This window comes from Raphanus sativus, chromosome 8, assembly GCF_000801105.2.
Source record: "Raphanus sativus cultivar WK10039 chromosome 8, ASM80110v3, whole genome shotgun sequence".
Lineage (NCBI taxonomy): Eukaryota > Viridiplantae > Streptophyta > Magnoliopsida > Brassicales > Brassicaceae > Raphanus > Raphanus sativus.
In genome coordinates, this window is record NC_079518.1 from 2,246,739 (window position 1) to 2,265,005 (window position 18,267).

Here is an 18,267-nt window from a genome sequence, read left to right on the forward strand (position 1 = left end):
TTCCCACAGTTGTGATGTAAATCTTAAGGAAGAAACTTTAACTATTGGTTTTATACGGCATAAGATCTTTTATAATCTGTTTCAGATTATTATTCTTTTTGTTAGGTTCCACATGTGTACCGTATTGCCTACCGATCGATATAACTGAGGTTGGCATCCACGTACACAGCACAATTTAATAAGTCGATGTACTATCCACAAATTTTGAAAATCTCTTTCTTTTGATCTGTGGACACATTATCATCATCCACATGTGTACCGTATTGCCTACTGATCGATATAACTGAGGTTGGCATCCACCTCTCTTTTTGATCTGTGGACACATTATCATCATCCACATCCACAAGTATAACCAAAATCTTTGTTCTAAAAACAAACAAAAAAATTCAGACGACTTCGGAAAAAAGAAACAACCGACTAAAAGATAAATCTTTGACTAAACAAACCACCAAAGACCACAAGTAATAACTAAACTAGAAACGTAAGCTTTTCCGTAAAAGTTTCTCACCAGGGCAATTTTGTCATATCAGGCCTTAGGTCCCACTAAAAAATGTCCCACATGTGGAAAGTGTCTTATAGTGTGAAAGAAAGACAAAATGTGTTCTAAAATGTAATCAACTCAGTTAATAATTAAAACTCCACTAATTATTCACCGTTCTTTGTCTCTCATTTTTAAGTTTTGTTTTAATTATTGCCAATAATACAATACTGTAGTAGCTTCGATGCTGAAACTTGAAAAGGATGGAAAAATCTCATAATATAAACAAAACTTGGTCGATGAACATGTGAGGTTGTTACAGTATAGCAACTGAGAGGCAGATATATAATTTGTCTCATAATTAATCCGAAGATTATTTTTTACATAATCCTACGATTCCATGAAGTATTTTTTTTTTGTTATCTTTCAAGTGCAAACTTGCATTCTATAATATGTTAATATTATACTGTTTGGTCAACGTGATTGTGTCTATGTATATGTTTAATTTTTAACATACATTAAAAATAATTAACATTTGGGCATAGTTCATTGTAGTAATTAGGGCTGGGTAAAAAATCTGAACCCGAAAAACCGAACTAAATCCGATCCAAAAAAGTAGCACCGAACCCGAACCAAAATTGATTAAATATCCGAACGGATTCAAAATTTTGGTATTTAAAAAATCGAAACCGATCCTATCCGAACAGAAGTATTTCGGGTACCCGAATGTATCCGAAATAGATTTATATACTTAAATATATAAATTATTTTTAGATATAATGTATATTAAAAACGTTCAAAATATATAAGTTACCTTTAAGTTTTCTAAAATACTCGAAAAATATATGAAAATAGTAAAAAGTAAATGTTTAAAATAGCTAAAGTATACTAAAAATATCAAAAATAGTAAAATATATATTGATTCTCTATCCAAATATTCAAAAAAAACAATATATATGTTAAATTTAGGTATTTTGACATATTTGTTATTAAAATTTATATGTAATATATTATCTTTTTTAGATTTTGAAAATTTAAAGTATATAATGAATTTTAAAATTTTAAAAATAATTTGAATGGGTTATCCGAACCCGAACCGAACCCGCAAAGATCCGAACCGAACCCGAACCGATATTTATAAATACCCGAATGGGACTGAAATCTTTTACCCCGAAAACCCGAAACCCGAATAGACTAAACCGAAAACCAAATAGGTACCCGAACGCCCATCCCAAATAGTCATAAAGGTTGTCACGTATACCAAAAACAAATCAGATCTGCGAAGTAATAACGCGATATTTCGTTCACATCACCATTAACACGCGTTTAGTTTGTCATTAAAAAGACTAAATGTGTGATCTAGTTATGTGTGTGCATCATGGCATGTGCCACTGCCACATGATACCTTCAAGTAGTTTATCTAGTTACTACTGAGTCACTAAAAGTTCAATAGTACCAATTATGGTAAGAAACTAAGAAACAAAAAGTGTGAATTTTTAAAAATTAATAGAGCATAGTTCTAGAAAAGAAGTCTTGGCCAATAGCATGTATTATTCTTCGCAAAATTTAATGCCTGATTTCTGTAAAATATTTTCTTTATTTTCTTTCTGTAAAATATGTTTTGGGTTTTTCACTCTAAAAAGGTTCACGCATGTGATTTTGTAAGATGGCTTTAATAGTTACAAATATCATTTTTTCAAAAGGAAAAAGGAAATAACAACTTGCATCCAAGTGGATTAGACCAATATATCACTCATGTGATAGAAAGTAACATTAAAACGGGGGAGTGAGAATTTATGAGAATATCTTATTTATTTTAAGTCAATGAATGAGTGTTCTCTAAAATATAAATATTTTAATTGTACAATCATATTTTATTTTCTTTTAAACAATGAAGCCATACAACATTTTGGTAGAGTTATTTTAAGTGACTGGCATAATTTTTTTTATTGAGAATTTTTTTTCCATTTTTATGAGTGAAAAACTCTATTAAAACTCTTGTAAATGTCTTGATCAATTACAAAATCTATTCTATTAATTCTTCAGCATGACCAATTGATATATGTTGTGTCCAACAACTATTTTTTCATGTAACCTACTTTAAAAAAAAAACTAACTCTTTTATAACTGCATCTACATGTATTTCTACCTGTTACGTGTAGTATATCGTTACTTTTTATTTCTTTCCTATATTCTAGGAACCACTAACTCTCATCCATAAAACTTATATTTTATTTATTTCATTTTAAAGTTGTTTTATTTGATTAACCAATGCAGATTCTGTTAAAATTTATTTTATTCTTAGTGTAGAGATCACGAGTGTGGTTCATCATAACTTCTTTATACTCAGTCAAAAATGCAGAATGTTGAAAAAACTCTGTATAGTGTTAATTTGTGTAAAATCCTATTTATTCTTAATTGTTTGTGGTTTTTCATATCTTATTTATTCTTAATTGTTTGTGAATTTTAATATAAATTAAATTTCAACCCGTCCTTTCAAGAGCGAGTATATTTTTGTTTTAAGTTTTTGTGAGAAATTTTAATTTTTATATTTTCATTTCTGTAATCATATTTGTATTTAATATAAGTTTTAGTAACTATATTGAATATGTCAAGTTGCATAACTATATATTTTTGCTATATGCATTTCAAAAATTATTTTTAAACTTATTCATAGATATTACGATATATTATATTTTCTTAATAGTTACCTAATATATTTAGTCAAGAATATTTGTATTCAAAAAATCCGATTTGGAACTGACCCGAAAATCAAAATTTCATACTCTGTTAGACATGCTTATATATTCGAAACGATTATTAAAATGTTAAATTCGAAAACCAATCATACTCAATCCGCACCGAAAACCGAACAAGTTTTTTGAAAAATATTTGAATATTTAATTTTTAATATTCTGTTAATTATATATATGGGTTAATATGATCTTTTAATAACTTTAAGTAAAATCATATTTAAAAATACTTTATAATCAAAAGAAAATAATATCAATACTATTAAATTTAGAACATGTCCAATTGATGTTAGTTGAGTCCAACTAAAAAAAAGATATATATAACTGCTTATATGCTCATATAAATATAACTATTTAACCTTTAACTTTATTTAGAAAAAAACACGCCAACAACTAATTGGTCGAAAAGACTATTTTTATTATAAATATATATTTTTATAATAATTAAATTAAATAATGATTATTAAAATATATATAATCCGTGGATGACCATAAAATTAAGCGGAGCGGATGCAAATACCAAATTATTTGTTTGCGGGTTATGTAGGTCATATTTTTAACCAAAACAAAATTGCAAACCCGCGGGTTGGTGGGTCAGCGGGCGAGTTCGACCCGCAACCCAGTCTTAGCCGTGCGTATACCGGATCAATTTTTAAACTGTTATTATTTAATAAAATATATTTTGATTAAAATTTATACACAAAATATGATTATAAAAAAGATAAAAGTATAATCAGAAATAAAAAAATAAATACAATATGAAGTTTGAAACACAGAAAAAAACACAGAAAGAAGAAAAAACATGATTTTAGCATTTGTATTATACGATCTGATCTTATATGTCAAATTTTAAGATGTGTATCTATCAATAAATCATTTTCTCGTTACAATGTCGGTCCTTGCCCATTTTCTTATCGCAATTCGCACACAATCATATTTTTAATATGGAGATAATTCTTACATACTAGAAAATAATGGACTCCTAAAAACAATTATCCGTGAACATGCAGACATATATGTCAACGGTGTGGAGACACATACAATATAATCAAAGATTTAGTCGTAATAAACTAGTACGAGTAAGTTCAAAAAAAAAAAATAAACTAGTACGAGTATCCGTAAAACACTATTATACGAAGGAGCTATATTTACGTAGAAGGACCATAAAACTTTTCCATTTTGTAGTCCTTTTGTAAACTACCTTGAGACAAAATCGAATGAATGATGATAAATGATTACGCCACGTCGCTTTGTAACAAACCTAAAATGATGGATGCCTACGTATAAATTTACAATAACAAGTAATCCTTTTTTTTTTGGAGTATGCTTTAATCTTTACCCAAAAGAAAAATAACGATGTAATAAATCGGTAATAAAAGAAAAAAATTAGAATCAGTAATAAAATAAAGCTATAATACTCTTCCAATGTTGTTTATGTAAAATGAAATAACATAGGACAGTATATTATGATTATTTCTGTCAATGGTGGGATTGTTTACTGTTAAAGAGTAGAATATTTATAGCACATCACATGTTCTCTGGTGTTCAAAATTCTATGATTTGAATGAACACTTCTTGATGTTTATATCTTACAATAATAAATCATGTGGGGCAGACTGCTATAGTAACATTTGTTTCCATGTGCAACCCAACTTTAGTGGGCCTAATAATAGTGGGACTAAAGCTGTTTGCATGGGGCCATAAAACAGTCAGCAACAAAACATTATCCAAAACATTTGATGATATAAAAGAAAAACAAAAAGACAATAGTCACAATAAATGGCTTCGCCCGGGTTCGAACCGGAGACCTTCAGTGTGTTAGACTGACGTGATAACCAACTACACCACGAAACCTCTTGTGCACTCATCTAAAGAGCATCTTTTTAGAAGAACTCAAACTTACCTTATTAAAGCGTTAAAAACACTACACAACAGAGTTTGGTACAATACAAGAAGCTTTTATTTTTTCAAGACAGTCATGATTTTGATCCAAAACAAAGTCTTAAAGTGGATACAACACGTAATGTAGTGTCAACAATATCTTTATTGGTTATTAAACCTTAACGAAATCGCTGTCTGTAGCTTCCCAAATGACAGTACCATCACAAGTACAAAGCTTCTTGTAGTTTTCTCCAACTCCTGCGCTTCTAGCAATCACTGCAGCTGTCAATCCCTGGCCTGAGTTCTTATCCTCTGTCTTGTAGACCACCACGGCTCGGCCTATTAGATCCGCAACCTTGAGCTTCTCTTTCTTTCCCGTGTAAAACGCCTCTCCGCTCTGGTCTGCCTCTAGTGTTCCCAGGTCCCCCAATGGCTTTACAGAAGACAATAAAAGGTAACTAATTTGTATTTTTTTGTGATGATATTTGATGTTTTTTCTAAGAGTGAGCTTGACGAACCTCTGTGTTGGTATGATCTTGAAGTGGGTTGTACAAGTTCCCGGTGCTAGCTGCTCCGTTTGTGAGATCACCATACTCGTTGATACACCAGCTGTGTTTCCCGGGAGACAAGCCAGTAAAGTTGGCTTCGATTCTCGCAAGCTCCATACTGACCTGAGCAAACCTTACCACTCCAAAGATGTCTGGACCTTTGAACTCCGCCACTGCAGCAGAGACCAAGAAATCTGCCAAGCACGTCTCACAATGTAACAAAACAGTACATGAAATGGCAAATTGTTATTTATCTTGTTGCTAAATGTTCTACGAGAGAGCTGAGAGAAAAAAAGATAACTAACCTTGAGGAACACCTTGGCCAATCAAACGAGCTTTACGACCGGTTAGCTCCAAAGCTTGAGTCATAGCCTTAACAGGAGAAGATCCAAGTATCCTCACAACTTGGTTAGCCAAATCCACCTCCACTTTCTCAATCCCTTTTGCCCAATTCCATCACACAGGACAACTAACAAGAGCTTAAAATCCACTAAACCCAAAACCAAAACAGAACATAAACAAATTAACAATCTCAAAAAAAAGAAACTACCTTCAACAGTTTCTAACTTGCTCTTCACGGCGTTAACACAACCTTCACACTTCATATCGACCATGAACTCAGTCTAGAAACAACAATCACCACATTAAGCACACACAACACAAGTTCCCAGTAGTAGCTTAACCTTAATAAGTTCTAGTAGTAACTGAAGTGATGTTTCCTGATAGACAAGAGAAAAGACTTACAAGAAGCTGAGGCATGACGACTCGATCCTCCTGCAAAAAAAAAGACAGACACTTTAAGACTTAAATCATCGAATTAGGAATAGGGTCAGGCTAAAGATTGGAAATTTTGAATGTGCTGAGCAAACCTGAGGGAGATTGCGATCAGAAACGGGGACGGTCGTCATCGGAGAGCTAGCGAAGCTTCGGGAAAGACCCAATCGACGTGGAGACGATCGGGAGGAAAAGGAGAGATTAGGAGACTGAGATTTGGTAGAGGAAGAAGAAGAGGAGGAGAAGGCGATCGCGATTGGGATCGCAGACGCGGCGGCTACGGCGGCTGTAGTCGTTGCCACTGACCGCAGAATAGATACCATTGCTTCCTTTCTTCAGCTTTTGTTTTTTTTTTATCCTTTCACATTTCACAAAAGTCACAACTACCTTTTAATTTTTTTATTTTTTTTAAAGACCATAATAAATCGGTTGATATAGACACTTCTAGATCTCAAAAGCAATTTGTCTTTTTGTAAATGAGAAAATAGTTTTGATTCATTAATTTCATTTGATGCTATTATCCTAAACGTAATATCATCATCTATATAGTTTTTTTTACGTTGTGTGGATATGGGATACAAAGTAGCAGAAAATACAGATAATAGGTAGCCAAAAACCAAAAGGATGCTCAGGATCTTCTTCACGACTTTTGTCAATGTTTTACTGATACTACATACTGGCTGCTGCTTATCGTTTGTTTTCTTCTTCTACAGCTTCTAGTTGAATCCTTTCTCCTATGTTACACAACTAGAGACTAGACCAAACCTAGGTAGCTCCTTTTCTTTCTCTAAACGAGGACAAGACCATGTTAACTTCTTTAGAGACTGCTGCTTAGGACCGCTTTCTTGGTGGATTGTTTGCCTGGAACGCCTCCAGGTCAATGTTAACTTCTTAATTAATCTGCTTGCTCTCTAGATTGGATAAAACTTGTAAACTTAAAATTCGTAAATTAGTAGTACAATAGTATATTTTGGTCAACATTAAAACGACGACAATCAAAAACTAATATCTCTGGGGCTCATATTAACTAATCAGTGACAAGTATTCATTACAATTTTGTATATAATATACATAGACGCACGTAGGAGATCAGATAAGGTCGGTACAAGAACCACAACCACCTATAGAACCTGCTCGCACGTCAACATGAGCACTTGTATCATATTCTGAAACTTCACTTTAAACAATAATTTGACTTGTTTTCTATATTGTTTTTATTAGTTCTATTGCGAAAATTCAACGGAATGAAACAAATCCCATTCAGTACGGACAAAAGTCTACTATAAAATACGGAAAAATGGATCATGGCCCTCACGTAGTTACCACCATTATCGTGGAGTAGCCCCTTTATATATCGTTGTCTCTAAATCGATTACTTCATCAACACACACACACACGCACACAAAAACCAAAGAAAACTAAAACTAAACAAAAGATGGGTCCAATCTCGAGTTCTTGGAGCTTCAGCAAATTCTTCTCAATAGTTTTCGTCGTCTTCGCCATATTCGGTGAGTTTGTCGCCGGATACTACAAGCCCAGTCCGTGGAGATACGCTCATGCCACTTTCTATGGCGACGAAACCGGTAGTGAAACCATGGGTACGTAAAACAAATACTTCGCCTTCAATATGTACTCATACTTACAATTAATAAAACAAATACTTCGCCTTCATAATCACCAAGATCAAAAACATGTGTGTCATTACCCGATAATAACAATATATTACTTATAAACATACTCATACTTACAATTAGTGACATAATAACCACATATATATATATGCAGGTGGTGCATGTGGGTATGGAAACCTGTTTAACAGCGGCTACGGCTTGGCCACAGCAGCGCTAAGCACGACGTTATTCAAAGACGGTTACGGATGCGGCCAATGTTTCCAAATAATGTGTGTGCAGTCAAAACATTGTTACTATGGAAACCCATCGACGGTGGTCACAGCCACCAACCTTTGCCCTCCTAATTGGTACCAAGACTCCAACAATGGTGGTTGGTGCAACCCTCCTAGAACCCATTTCGATATGGCTAAACCGGCTTTCATGAAACTCGCTAACTGGAAGGCCGGTATCATCCCTGTTGCATACCGCAGGTATATCGGATCTTAATTCAAAATATTTGTTTAAGTTGTTGACTGACTTTCTTTCATTTACAAATATTTAGCCAAAATATAACATTACCTTTTTACCAGGGCTAATTAAAAAAAGTTGGTTCCGCCATAGTGGATAAATGTTTATAGTCATCTTACTATAAATTAATACTCAAAACTAATATATCCTATGCGATTGATATATGTAGAGTCCCATGCAAAAGGAGTGGAGGTATGAGGTTTCAATTCCAAGGGAATGCTTATTGGCTTCTCATCTTCGTCATGAATGTTGGTGGCGCCGGAGACATAAAGAGCATGGCCGTGAAAGGTAGCCGGACTAATTGGATAAGCATGAGCCACAACTGGGGGGCCTCTTACCAAGCCTTTTCCTCTCTCTATGGCCAGTCTCTCTCTTTCCGGGTCACTTCTTACACGACCGGTGAAACCGTCTATGCTTGGAACGTTGCTCCGTCTAACTGGAATGCTGGTATGACTTACAAGAGTAGCGCCAATTTCCGCTGAAGTTACGGTTTTTTTCTCTTGCAATGTTTTCTCCCTTTTTGTTTGTCTTTTTGTTGCTTTTGGGACTTAAGTTTCGGTGGCCTTTTTGTTGTGGTATTATATATATAGGCCCGGCTTTGTGTTATACATCTACATGAATGTGTCATGTATGTAATTGTGATATAACTCTTCATAATCAAATTCATGATGATGAAGTCAATAATACTTATCCGTTAACGTGCGTGCGAAAATTCTCTAGCAATAAATCACATTCTCTAACAAGAAAAGTACCACGGATAATTTATAAGCAGCTACTAAAACATTGATCAATGAGATCTGGATTCATTTCATGTGTAACAACGTAATTTCCATAAAACCCTGATCCGTTTCAAAACTCTACTTATTGGCGAGTCTCTCTCTCATGATCTTCACACCCATATACCTGCATGAATATTCAAGTCATCGAAAAATCAGCCGTTAGTGAAAAATGTAAATGATCAATAACATAATGTATAAGAAGTTTGTTTCAAAAAAAAAAATATATATAGATGATAGAAGCAAAGATTTGTTTCACCTGCCAAGCATCATAACCGTGGCTTGAGGGTTTGTACCGGGACAATAACCAACGGTGGACATGTCAATGACTCTAAGTCGGTCGATACCAATAACCTTATAATCCCCATCGACCACTCTACCCACAACACATCCTCCATGGTAATGCCAAATTGTTGTAACTGTATGTTGGCAAAATTCCTCAGCTGATGGAGGCAAGGAGGCTCCAGGACCGCTGCGAGGTGGCCTCAGATTGACTGGAGTACTCTCCGTAAGGTTAAGCAAATATTCAAAAGACATATCTGCATACTTAAACCGTGCAAACGCCTTGGATTGCACAACTCTCTCTATAGTTTGGATCCCTCGAACGCATCTTTTTAGGTCGTCCGGGTGCTGGAAATAATTGAAAGTCACAACTGGGTTATCATTTGGGTTTCGGGTCAGAAGCTCCAAATGACCCGTGGATAATGGGCCCATTACTTTCTCTAAAATGAAGCCTCCTTGAAAAGGTTGGGCTGATGATAACTTCATTGAATTCGACTCTAGTAACGTTGCCTTTGGAGAAAACATCGCATAGTAGTCTCTAGCAGAGGAACCACTGCCACTACTACCACCACCGCCAAAATTCTTGCCACCAGCAGCCTCAACGTATGTTCCTTCGCCAGTAATTCCAACTACCTCAATGAGTGAGACCTCAACAGGGACCGGAGAAGGGATGAACACGGCGTTCATTGGGTTGTCGTGCATCCCTTGACCCACATGAGGCTGGTCCATCACCACCGTGATGTTTTGTGCCTGTAATTGAGCTGATGGGCCGACGCCGCTTAGCATAAGGAGTTGTGGGCTACCTAGTGTTCCAGCGGATACTATGATCTCATTAGATGAGCCTTCCTTTAGGTAAGCTCGGTGGGCCTGACCGTTCCGGTCTCGGTACACAACTCCGTTGGCTATTGGCTTGGTGGTACCTTAAACGTGTAAAGATGATCGTTAGCTAATGTACAATTCAATATACGTACAGTAATATGTAACTATTTAAACTACCATATTACTACATTAAGTACCTCGAGTCCGAAATAAGATCCGGTGGACAGTGGCATGCAAAAGGACGGTGATACCCTTGGGATCGGCGTACTCCAGCAAATCGGCGGCGGTGTGTCTATTGCCGTTATGATCAAAAATAGTACCACCAAACTTAGTGCCATTGATGTGATCATAAGTGAAACCATTATTAGGGACGATTCCAACTTCCAATAAGCCATCTCGCACAGCGGTTTGCCACCGTCCCATCGGCGGCTGAAACGCCACTTTGGCTTCTACCCAACGGTACGACTCGTTCGCTAGCCCTCCGTCCCAACCCATGTTTCTAACAACATTTCAATTCGTGCTAACTAATTATTGTCGATGCACCAAACGCAACAACAGCCATAAATATTTTGGTTCTTTTAGCAGTTTTACTAAATAAATCTAACATTTAACATATAATCAGTGTCCACATGTTGACAAAAAAAATCAGTTCTCAACATACAAAATGTCTTTAGTAGATCGATTTTTTTTCCTTATGATAGTTTTAGCTTCTCGCCGATCACGATGGTAATTTCTTCTAATGAATATCACACAAGAAATACAAAAGGCCAGAAACACACATAAATATGGCTATATATATATCTAGCAGATTATTAGCACCTTATGTAAATGATAATATATCTATCTTATTAAAACAGAAACATTATGACTTTTTGTAGGTGGATTTTTAAATTGGATCTACTATTAGATATGATATATTTTCTGATCCTATTAACTAACAATTAATGTTAGTAAATTATTTCCTTATTCTATGCTACCTTATATACATTCATTTTATCAGTTGGTCCATTTTCTTTCTATTCAAAAAAAATATTTTCTTTCTCAATTGATTTTATAACCAACATGCAGTAATGTTAAATTTGAGATTTCATAATCACCATCCAATAAGTTCATGCGATGATCACCATGCAATACATTACTCCTTAACCAATTAATTTTATATAATAGTCGTATTATATGATATATTCAAAGTGGATTCAAATCAAACTTATTAACCCATTACTTTTTAACCAATTCAAACATGATTATATATCGGATTACTGGGTTTACTGGCTCGACGATCTAAATTAGATTTAAAAATGTTGATTCAAACGCAGTTTTTTAAATAGATAAAATTCTTACATATTAAATATTTGTAACATTGTTAACAAAATTTTGAATCATAAAATATTCCGCGCTTCCGAAACGCGGGTCATGATCTAGTTCATGTTAAAAGATGTTGAAACAACATATACTAACAAAAAAGCATCATATTTGAATAGTATATGTGAATACTCATGCATGCAATATAGAGTATATATAATATGCACTAACCTAACGTATTTGGTTCCGGCGCGTGTGTAGAAGCCGGCGTTGAGAGCGCTCCCCCCGCCGAGAACTCTAGCACGTGCGTTTATGACGCCATCCTCCGATATGAAACGCTGAGACGGTGAGGCTTCTGACAAATCAGAAAGAGCGGCTCCGAAAGCCGAGAGTCTCGTGATGTTTGGGTTGTTGTATGGTGCGCCACCGCGTTCCAATAGCAAAACGCTAGAATTTTGAGATAGGGTTGCGGCTAGAGGGCATCCGGCGGTCCCGCCACCGATGATGATGTAGTCGTAGTACGACGTCGTTGGAGTCCCTTCGGCGTCGCGCATGAAGGAGTAGTTTGGAGCTGCGATAAATTAGGTGAAACTGTATAACTCCACACTAACTTACATATGTATAAACTACATATATAAGAATGTAGAATACTAGAATGTATATACATGTTAATTAATTACCTTTGTCAGAAGAACAAATTGGAGAATGCAGGAACAAAGAAAGCGTAACAATTAATCTCCACGACCACACTCTATCCATCGTGAAGTTGGAACAAATACTTAGAGTAGAACTCTGTCACTTCGTATATATTTTGTGCATATGGTTGAAATAAATGTTTCGACCCTTTCGTTATATATATAGCAAGAGGCAATAAAGTAAGAGTCCATATAATTCTGAGGAAATGCAACACCAAATTTCTATGTCTACTTTCATGGACACGTGTCAAACTGAGAGGCAGATAAAAATCAGAAGGATGATTAAATAGTGATAATTTAAAGAAAATGCAGATTAGATGGAGTATCGTCAGATAAGAAAGTAAATAGACCGATAAAACTTATAGGGAATGCATTAAATAAGTTGCTACACTTAACTGCCTCTCTTGGACATGAATAAAGAAGTCTGAAAATAAAAATTTGTAATAACTATATATAAGATATTTCAATGATGTCAAACTTCAATTAGTAGACAGTTTACAGTTAAAATGCACCAACTCCTTGTCTTTTTTCGTGTGATCATAATAAGCCCAACATATTAGGTGGAAACAATGAACATAGTTCTGATTGAATGAAACGAAAATTAGCATTTACTGATCATCACTTTTAAGAAGAGGAATTTTCACAATTACTATAATAGAATAAGCAGATGATCAGTTTTTAGTGTTATTTAGTGATGACTGATCAGTATTTTAAATATGTTTGTACTTGCAATAATTTAAACGTGATAAACTCACTTGATTCATCTTCTTTATTTGTTACTTCCTCAATTAACACAGCACAGCTACAAACACAAGAAAATTGTTCACTAAGTCTTTATGGTTAGTCGCATCCAGCAAAATATGATATGAGGCGTTTGAATTCGTTCTACGACCATTCGTTGATGAGTGCCTAAAATTTCAATTAAAAAATAGCATCGTTGTGTAAACTAATTTCATTAATTATCTTTTTGATAGTTGAAATTACCTATCAACATTTATTACGCTTTTTATTACAAAAATTTGGCTAGACAAGAACGTATAATACGATTATGAAAATGAAAGGAGCGAAGACAACAAATGGCCGAAGATTTTGGTTGCTATTCATTAATGGTCGGGTAGCAGTTACTTTAAATAAAAATATATGATGATAGTTTACCAGAGTGGCCGACTAGACTAACAATAATTACATGTATCCTAGCCATCCTTACTGGCATCGTTTATGGCCGGCCCTCACAAAATTAAATCCGCAAGCCAAAAGAAAAGATATGAGCAAATTTGTTACCTCTATTTCACTACACTAGACTACATAGTCTGACCGACGTTACTTTGTCATTTTAATGGCTGCTAAAATAGAATTTTTGTGCGAAGGTTGCAAGTCCAAGTTTTTTTTTGCTTTTGCTTACAGTAAGAGCTAGTTTTGGCATCGTTGTTGCGATGCTACCCGAATTCTAATTTGCATAATGCATGTTATTGGAAATCAAAAACACAGTGTGGCTTGTTTGATTCAAATGACTCCTAATTACCCTTTGGCACGAAAGTGAAAATGGTTAATGGTTGGTTAGCAGTTTGTGTATGAACTTAGTTTTGAATAAAGCTGTATGATGCTATTATCTTACGACAAAAAACAGTTGATGTTATTTAAGACCGAATATACAATGATTTAAAATCAGTTGATTTATTTATCCTCTATCCAAACCGGGTAAAGTATGTACAATGCTGAGAAATCAATGTAGAGAACTGGTATTCAACTAATACGTCATATAGCACATGCTAAAGTCTTGCATTAACTATACGTTTTAGTAGAATTTTACTATTTTTTTGTATGTTTGAGGAGGTTACAAAGGTGTATTTGTTGACGTTAAAAAAAAAAAAAACAAAGGTGTATTTGTTGGAATAAAATTCTGTTTAATATCAAATAATGGGCCAAACTATTTGCATGGTCTCGATTCAACTACCAAAAGAAAACGGGCTAAAAGCCCATCATATATTTTCGGTATTTTTTTTTGTTAATACAGGTGCTGACAAAAAACATACTCCTATCATGGGCTTTTGTCTGAATATTCCAAAACTTATATCCAACTATCTGTCAAGAATTTTAATTTAACAAATGAATCTTAGTTTAGCAATTTATATTTTATATTGAAACAGTGCTGGTTTCAATATACCGTTTAAAATAAAAATTAATACATAAATGAATTGCAGAAATGGTTTCCCATCAGAATTTAGAAAGTGGGAGGACAAGTGTTCCCTAAACAACCAGAAAAGAAGTCAATAATTGGCAAAAAAGTAGTAATAGAAATAGTGGAGTACAGTATGCGTGTACAGCTAATAAAACATGAAATACAGATGGACTTCTCTTTGGTTGTCAAAAGCATAGGCAAAGTCAACTAACTCTAATGATTATCTAAGCTAAACCTAAAATAATGTTTTACTAAGATGAATAAAAGCTAAAGTAAATTTAATTAGTAACTCGATTCTCAGACAACTAGGTCCCGTTAGATTCTAACGGTCAGTAGATTTCCACGTGGCCTTTTTTAATAGGGTGCTGGGTAATTATCGTCACGAACTATAAAAAGCTTGTGGGTGTGTAGGTCCCAGCTTTTTCGCCGTTGGATAGGTTTTCCTCTAGACGAATCCAAATGGTCTAATCATTTTAAACGGAATACGATATAGTTTGTTTATTGTTTCTACCGTTTTATTTACATTTTTATCCTTAAAATAAACTAATTTTCTTATCAAATCCTTATAAAACCTTTAATTACTAGGAAAATAACCTCCTATAAAAAACTATAAACAAGGGCTAAATGGCTAATTAACTAGATTTAATAGTTGACTTTTGATTATTTTTTCTTCATATATTTAACATTAAACAACTAGTTTCGTTATTTTGTAGGGGGTTTAACCCGAAAATCGTAAAAGGATAGGGTGATAACTAGTAAAAAACAAAACAAGTGGTCTGAATTGTAAATAAGAACTTCTTGCTAACTAAGAAAACGTGAATCTGGTTCTCCCGGTAACCAGTTGACACGGACACGGCTTTTTGTTTCGAAAGAATCGAAAGAGAAGAGAAGGGAGATAGAGAGAGAGACAGAGTAGAGGAGAGGACTGACTCTCGTCTCGTCTCTTCGCTGCAACCAATAGCTGTTCTCTCTGCTCTTCAACGGATTCCTCTTTGGCCAGAAAAAAAGGGTAAAAATTTCTCAGAAAGTCTCAAATCTTTTTTTTCATGAATTTCTCACAACCCAAAATAAATAAAAAATTTCATCTTTTTAGTTGGATTGATTTGGGTTTATCACACTAGAAGTAGTTGCTGAACTTTCTGGATGTTAGTTAGTTCTCTGATCTGGAGTTTGACTTAATGGATCAGTGCTTGAATCTGAAGGTTTAGGTCTTTAATTCCTTAAAAGTTCAAAACTTTACAGGTCTTGAGGATTCCAAAGGAGAATGCAACTTGCGTAGGTAGACGTATAGCAACTAAGAGAAGACTCGCCTGCCTTGATTTATCTGAGGAGAAGTATAAAGTTTTGATCTTTGGAGATGGGTATGGACCTAGCTGCTGATAAGGAGAACAACACAACCTCCTTACCTTCTTCATTTGAATCCTGCAACTGCTACAAAGTTGCAAACCTCACAGAAACAATCCTAAACCCTGTAAACGTTTCTAATCTAAGAGACCGGTACGTGCTTGGGGAACAGCTAGGCTGGGGACAGTTCGGTGTGATCAGAGTCTGTTCCGACAAGTCGACAGGAGAGAGGCTCGCTTGCAAGTCCATCTCCAAAGACAGGCTCGTGACGCGAGACGACATGAAGAGCATCAAGCTCGAGATTGCCATCATGACTAAGTTATCCGGACACCCTAACGTCGTGGATCTCAAGGCGGTTTACGAGGAGGAGGACTCTGTGCATCTCGTGATGGAGCTTTGCGCGGGAGGCGAGCTTTTTCATAAGCTGGAGAAGTATGGGAGGTACTCTGAGGTTCGCGCCAGGGTGCTGTTTAAGCATTTGATGCAGGTGGTTAAGTTTTGTCATGATAATGGTATTGTCCACCGGGACTTGAAGCCTGAGAACGTTCTCATGGCCACGGTGTCTTCTTCCTCTCCCATCAAACTAGCTGACTTTGGTCTGGCAACTTACATCAAGCCCGGTAAGATATAGATAACTATCACTCTCACTTTCATGGGCGTTGTTTGTTGTGTGTTCTGAGATGTGTGTGTGTGTTATGAAACAGGGGAGAAGCTAAGCGGGACGGTTGGTAGTCCGTTTTATATAGCACCGGAGGTGTTGTCAGGGGGGTATAACGAAGCTGCAGATGTATGGAGTGCAGGGGTTATTTTGTACATACTTCTCAGTGGAGTGCCTCCCTTTTGGGGAAAGACTAAGTCAAAGATTTTTGATGCTGTCAGGGCTGCAGATTTGAGGTTTTCTGGTGAGCCATGGGACAGTATAACTTCACACGCCAAGGATCTGATCCGTGGGATGCTCTGTGTTGATCCTTCACAGAGGTTATCAGCTGATGATGTTCTAGGTATCTCTATCTTGTTGATCGTTAAGAAAATGATTTGGAAAGTTTTTTTTTTGTTTCTGAACTGATGATTTTGTGTTGCAGCTCACTCTTGGATGGAGCAGGTAACAGTATCAGGAGAAGGACAATATGATCAAGATGGGTTTGGATGTGAAGGATTGGAGAACGGTGGATGTTCTTTCTCCACAGGATATGTTTCTAGGGAGCAGGACTATAGCTTCAGCATGGGGCAGTTAGAGCCGTTGGCTGATAACGATTGTAGATCATCATTCTCCTCTTTCTTACCTGCGGATAACAACAACAACAACAACAACATACAGTCAGCTTCTGGTTTTGGTGGGTTTTCTTTTGATGGGAAACAACCTGAATCAACCTCCGTTGGCTTCTCATCAACTGGAGTTCCATCTATGCCAAGCTTTAGCTTCTTTAGTCCAAGCCAAGCGACGACAGAGAACAACAACATTGATGAAACAGATGGGAAACTTCGAGGTAACCTCCTCTTTCACTCTTACCTGGATTTAGAATGTTGAGGGGCTGATGATTATTGCTATATATAGTTAGTTAGATACCATCTAAAAATGGCAAAGACAATCAAACCCGGGAATCAAGATCTCGACCTTCTTTGTTTTAGTAACGGTTTAGTAGAAAATGATTTGTGGTCTGCTGATTCTAATGGTTTGGCTGGTTAAAGTTTGCATTAGTGTTATCCTTCTTGAGTGGTCTTGACTAGAACATCTGGACTCAACCCACAAATGATCCTTCCCCGTTTTTTTACAGACTCAAGCCCAAAGAGGTTACATCCTTCACAGGATGCTTCTTTACAACTTGAGAGGCGAGAGGAAGATGGTGAGAATCAGACAGGAGCAGTAGTAGGAAAGTCAGAGACGAGAAGGGAAAGAGGAAACTGGTCAAGAATGTCAGGTCTGCACAGCAAAAGAAACCGGACGATAGGACTTGGTGAGCTAGACCAGTTGGTGGTGGATGTTGCAGTCACTGAGTCGATCATCCGATGGGCGTCTTGCACGCATATTCCCACCGCTCCATCTCTCAGATTGTCTCTCGTCTGCTAGAACCAATGAAGAGGACTCTTATGAGTATAAATTATTGTATGTAAAAACAACATCTGATTTTGGTCTTGTATTGGTCTTTGTTTTCTGTAGTAACATCTGTCCATGGAAAAACTGACCACAGCTGTAAAAACAAACAACCGGAGGTGTCTCAGCAATAGAGTGTGGTTTTGAATTTCTTTAGAAAAGTTACTGCCAGATTATAATTAGTTCACAATGATTCAGGCAAAAAA

The 18,267-nt window shown here is 35.8% G+C and overlaps 4 protein-coding genes and 1 non-coding gene across 5 annotated transcripts; 2 read left to right on the forward strand and 3 right to left on the reverse strand.

The window, feature by feature from the left end:
* Positions 1-5,011: 5,011 nt before the first annotated feature.
* Positions 5,012-5,085, reverse strand: TRNAV-AAC (transfer RNA valine (anticodon AAC)). Its single transcript has one exon. It is a non-coding gene; the product is annotated as a tRNA-Val (tRNA).
* Positions 5,086-5,188: 103 nt separating this feature from the next.
* On the reverse strand, positions 5,189-6,894 carry LOC108818831 (copper chaperone for superoxide dismutase, chloroplastic/cytosolic). Its single transcript, XM_018591772.2, has 6 exons — positions 6,530-6,894; positions 6,405-6,434; positions 6,211-6,283; positions 5,966-6,100; positions 5,631-5,854; positions 5,189-5,545 (listed from the first exon to the last, which is right to left on the reverse strand). Exons 1-6 carry the CDS (start codon positions 6,755-6,757, stop codon positions 5,285-5,287), a joined length of 951 nt encoding a protein of 316 aa, XP_018447274.1. The 5' UTR covers positions 6,758-6,894; the 3' UTR covers positions 5,189-5,284.
* Positions 6,895-7,809: 915 nt separating this feature from the next.
* Positions 7,810-9,160, forward strand: LOC108821745 (expansin-A7). The gene is made up of 3 exons (XM_018594736.2): positions 7,810-8,032; positions 8,220-8,535; positions 8,742-9,160. Exons 1-3 carry the CDS (start codon positions 7,870-7,872, stop codon positions 9,052-9,054), a joined length of 792 nt encoding a protein of 263 aa, XP_018450238.1. The 5' UTR covers positions 7,810-7,869; the 3' UTR covers positions 9,055-9,160.
* A 106-nt stretch (positions 9,161-9,266) lies between these two features.
* Positions 9,267-12,591, reverse strand: LOC108821896 (protein HOTHEAD). The gene is made up of 5 exons (XM_018594886.2): positions 12,432-12,591; positions 11,983-12,322; positions 10,647-10,948; positions 9,608-10,550; positions 9,267-9,475 (listed from the first exon to the last, which is right to left on the reverse strand). Exons 1-5 carry the CDS (start codon positions 12,508-12,510, stop codon positions 9,430-9,432), a joined length of 1,710 nt encoding a protein of 569 aa, XP_018450388.1. The 5' UTR covers positions 12,511-12,591; the 3' UTR covers positions 9,267-9,429.
* Positions 12,592-15,455: 2,864 nt separating this feature from the next.
* LOC108822768 (calcium-dependent protein kinase 24-like) lies at positions 15,456-18,212 on the forward strand. Its single transcript, XM_018595929.2, has 5 exons — positions 15,456-15,634; positions 15,868-16,589; positions 16,674-16,970; positions 17,052-17,456; positions 17,745-18,212. The coding sequence occupies exons 2-5, from the start codon at positions 15,983-15,985 to the stop codon at positions 18,035-18,037; spliced, it is 1,602 nt and encodes a 533-aa protein (XP_018451431.2). The 5' UTR covers positions 15,456-15,634; positions 15,868-15,982; the 3' UTR covers positions 18,038-18,212.
* The last annotated feature ends 55 nt before the right edge of the window (positions 18,213-18,267 follow it).

Coding starts and splice junctions, on each gene's coding strand:
- LOC108822768 (XM_018595929.2), top strand. CDS start 15,983: ATGGGTATGGACCTAGCTGCTGATAAGGAGAACAACACAACCTCCTTA. Junction 16,971..17,051: donor ATCAGCTGATGATGTTCTAG/GTATCTCTATCT, acceptor TTTGTGTTGCAG/CTCACTCTTGGATGGAGCAG. Junction 17,457..17,744: donor AACAGATGGGAAACTTCGAG/GTAACCTCCTCT, acceptor GTTTTTTTACAG/ACTCAAGCCCAAAGAGGTTA.
- LOC108818831 (XM_018591772.2), bottom strand. CDS start 6,757: ATGGTATCTATTCTGCGGTCAGTGGCAACGACTACAGCCGCCGTAGCC. Junction 6,435..6,529: donor CTGATCGCAATCTCCCTCAG/GTTTGCTCAGCA, acceptor TTTTTTTTGCAG/GAGGATCGAGTCGTCATGCC. Junction 5,546..5,630: donor AAGATCATACCAACACAGAG/GTTCGTCAAGCT, acceptor TCTTCTGTAAAG/CCATTGGGGGACCTGGGAAC.
- LOC108821745 (XM_018594736.2), top strand. CDS start 7,870: ATGGGTCCAATCTCGAGTTCTTGGAGCTTCAGCAAATTCTTCTCAATA. Junction 8,033..8,219: donor AACCGGTAGTGAAACCATGG/GTACGTAAAACA, acceptor ATATATATGCAG/GTGGTGCATGTGGGTATGGA. Junction 8,536..8,741: donor ATCCCTGTTGCATACCGCAG/GTATATCGGATC, acceptor TGATATATGTAG/AGTCCCATGCAAAAGGAGTG.
- LOC108821896 (XM_018594886.2), bottom strand. CDS start 12,510: ATGGATAGAGTGTGGTCGTGGAGATTAATTGTTACGCTTTCTTTGTTC. Junction 12,323..12,431: donor AATTTGTTCTTCTGACAAAG/GTAATTAATTAA, acceptor AATTTATCGCAG/CTCCAAACTACTCCTTCATG. Junction 10,551..10,646: donor GATCTTATTTCGGACTCGAG/GTACTTAATGTA, acceptor TACACGTTTAAG/GTACCACCAAGCCAATAGCC.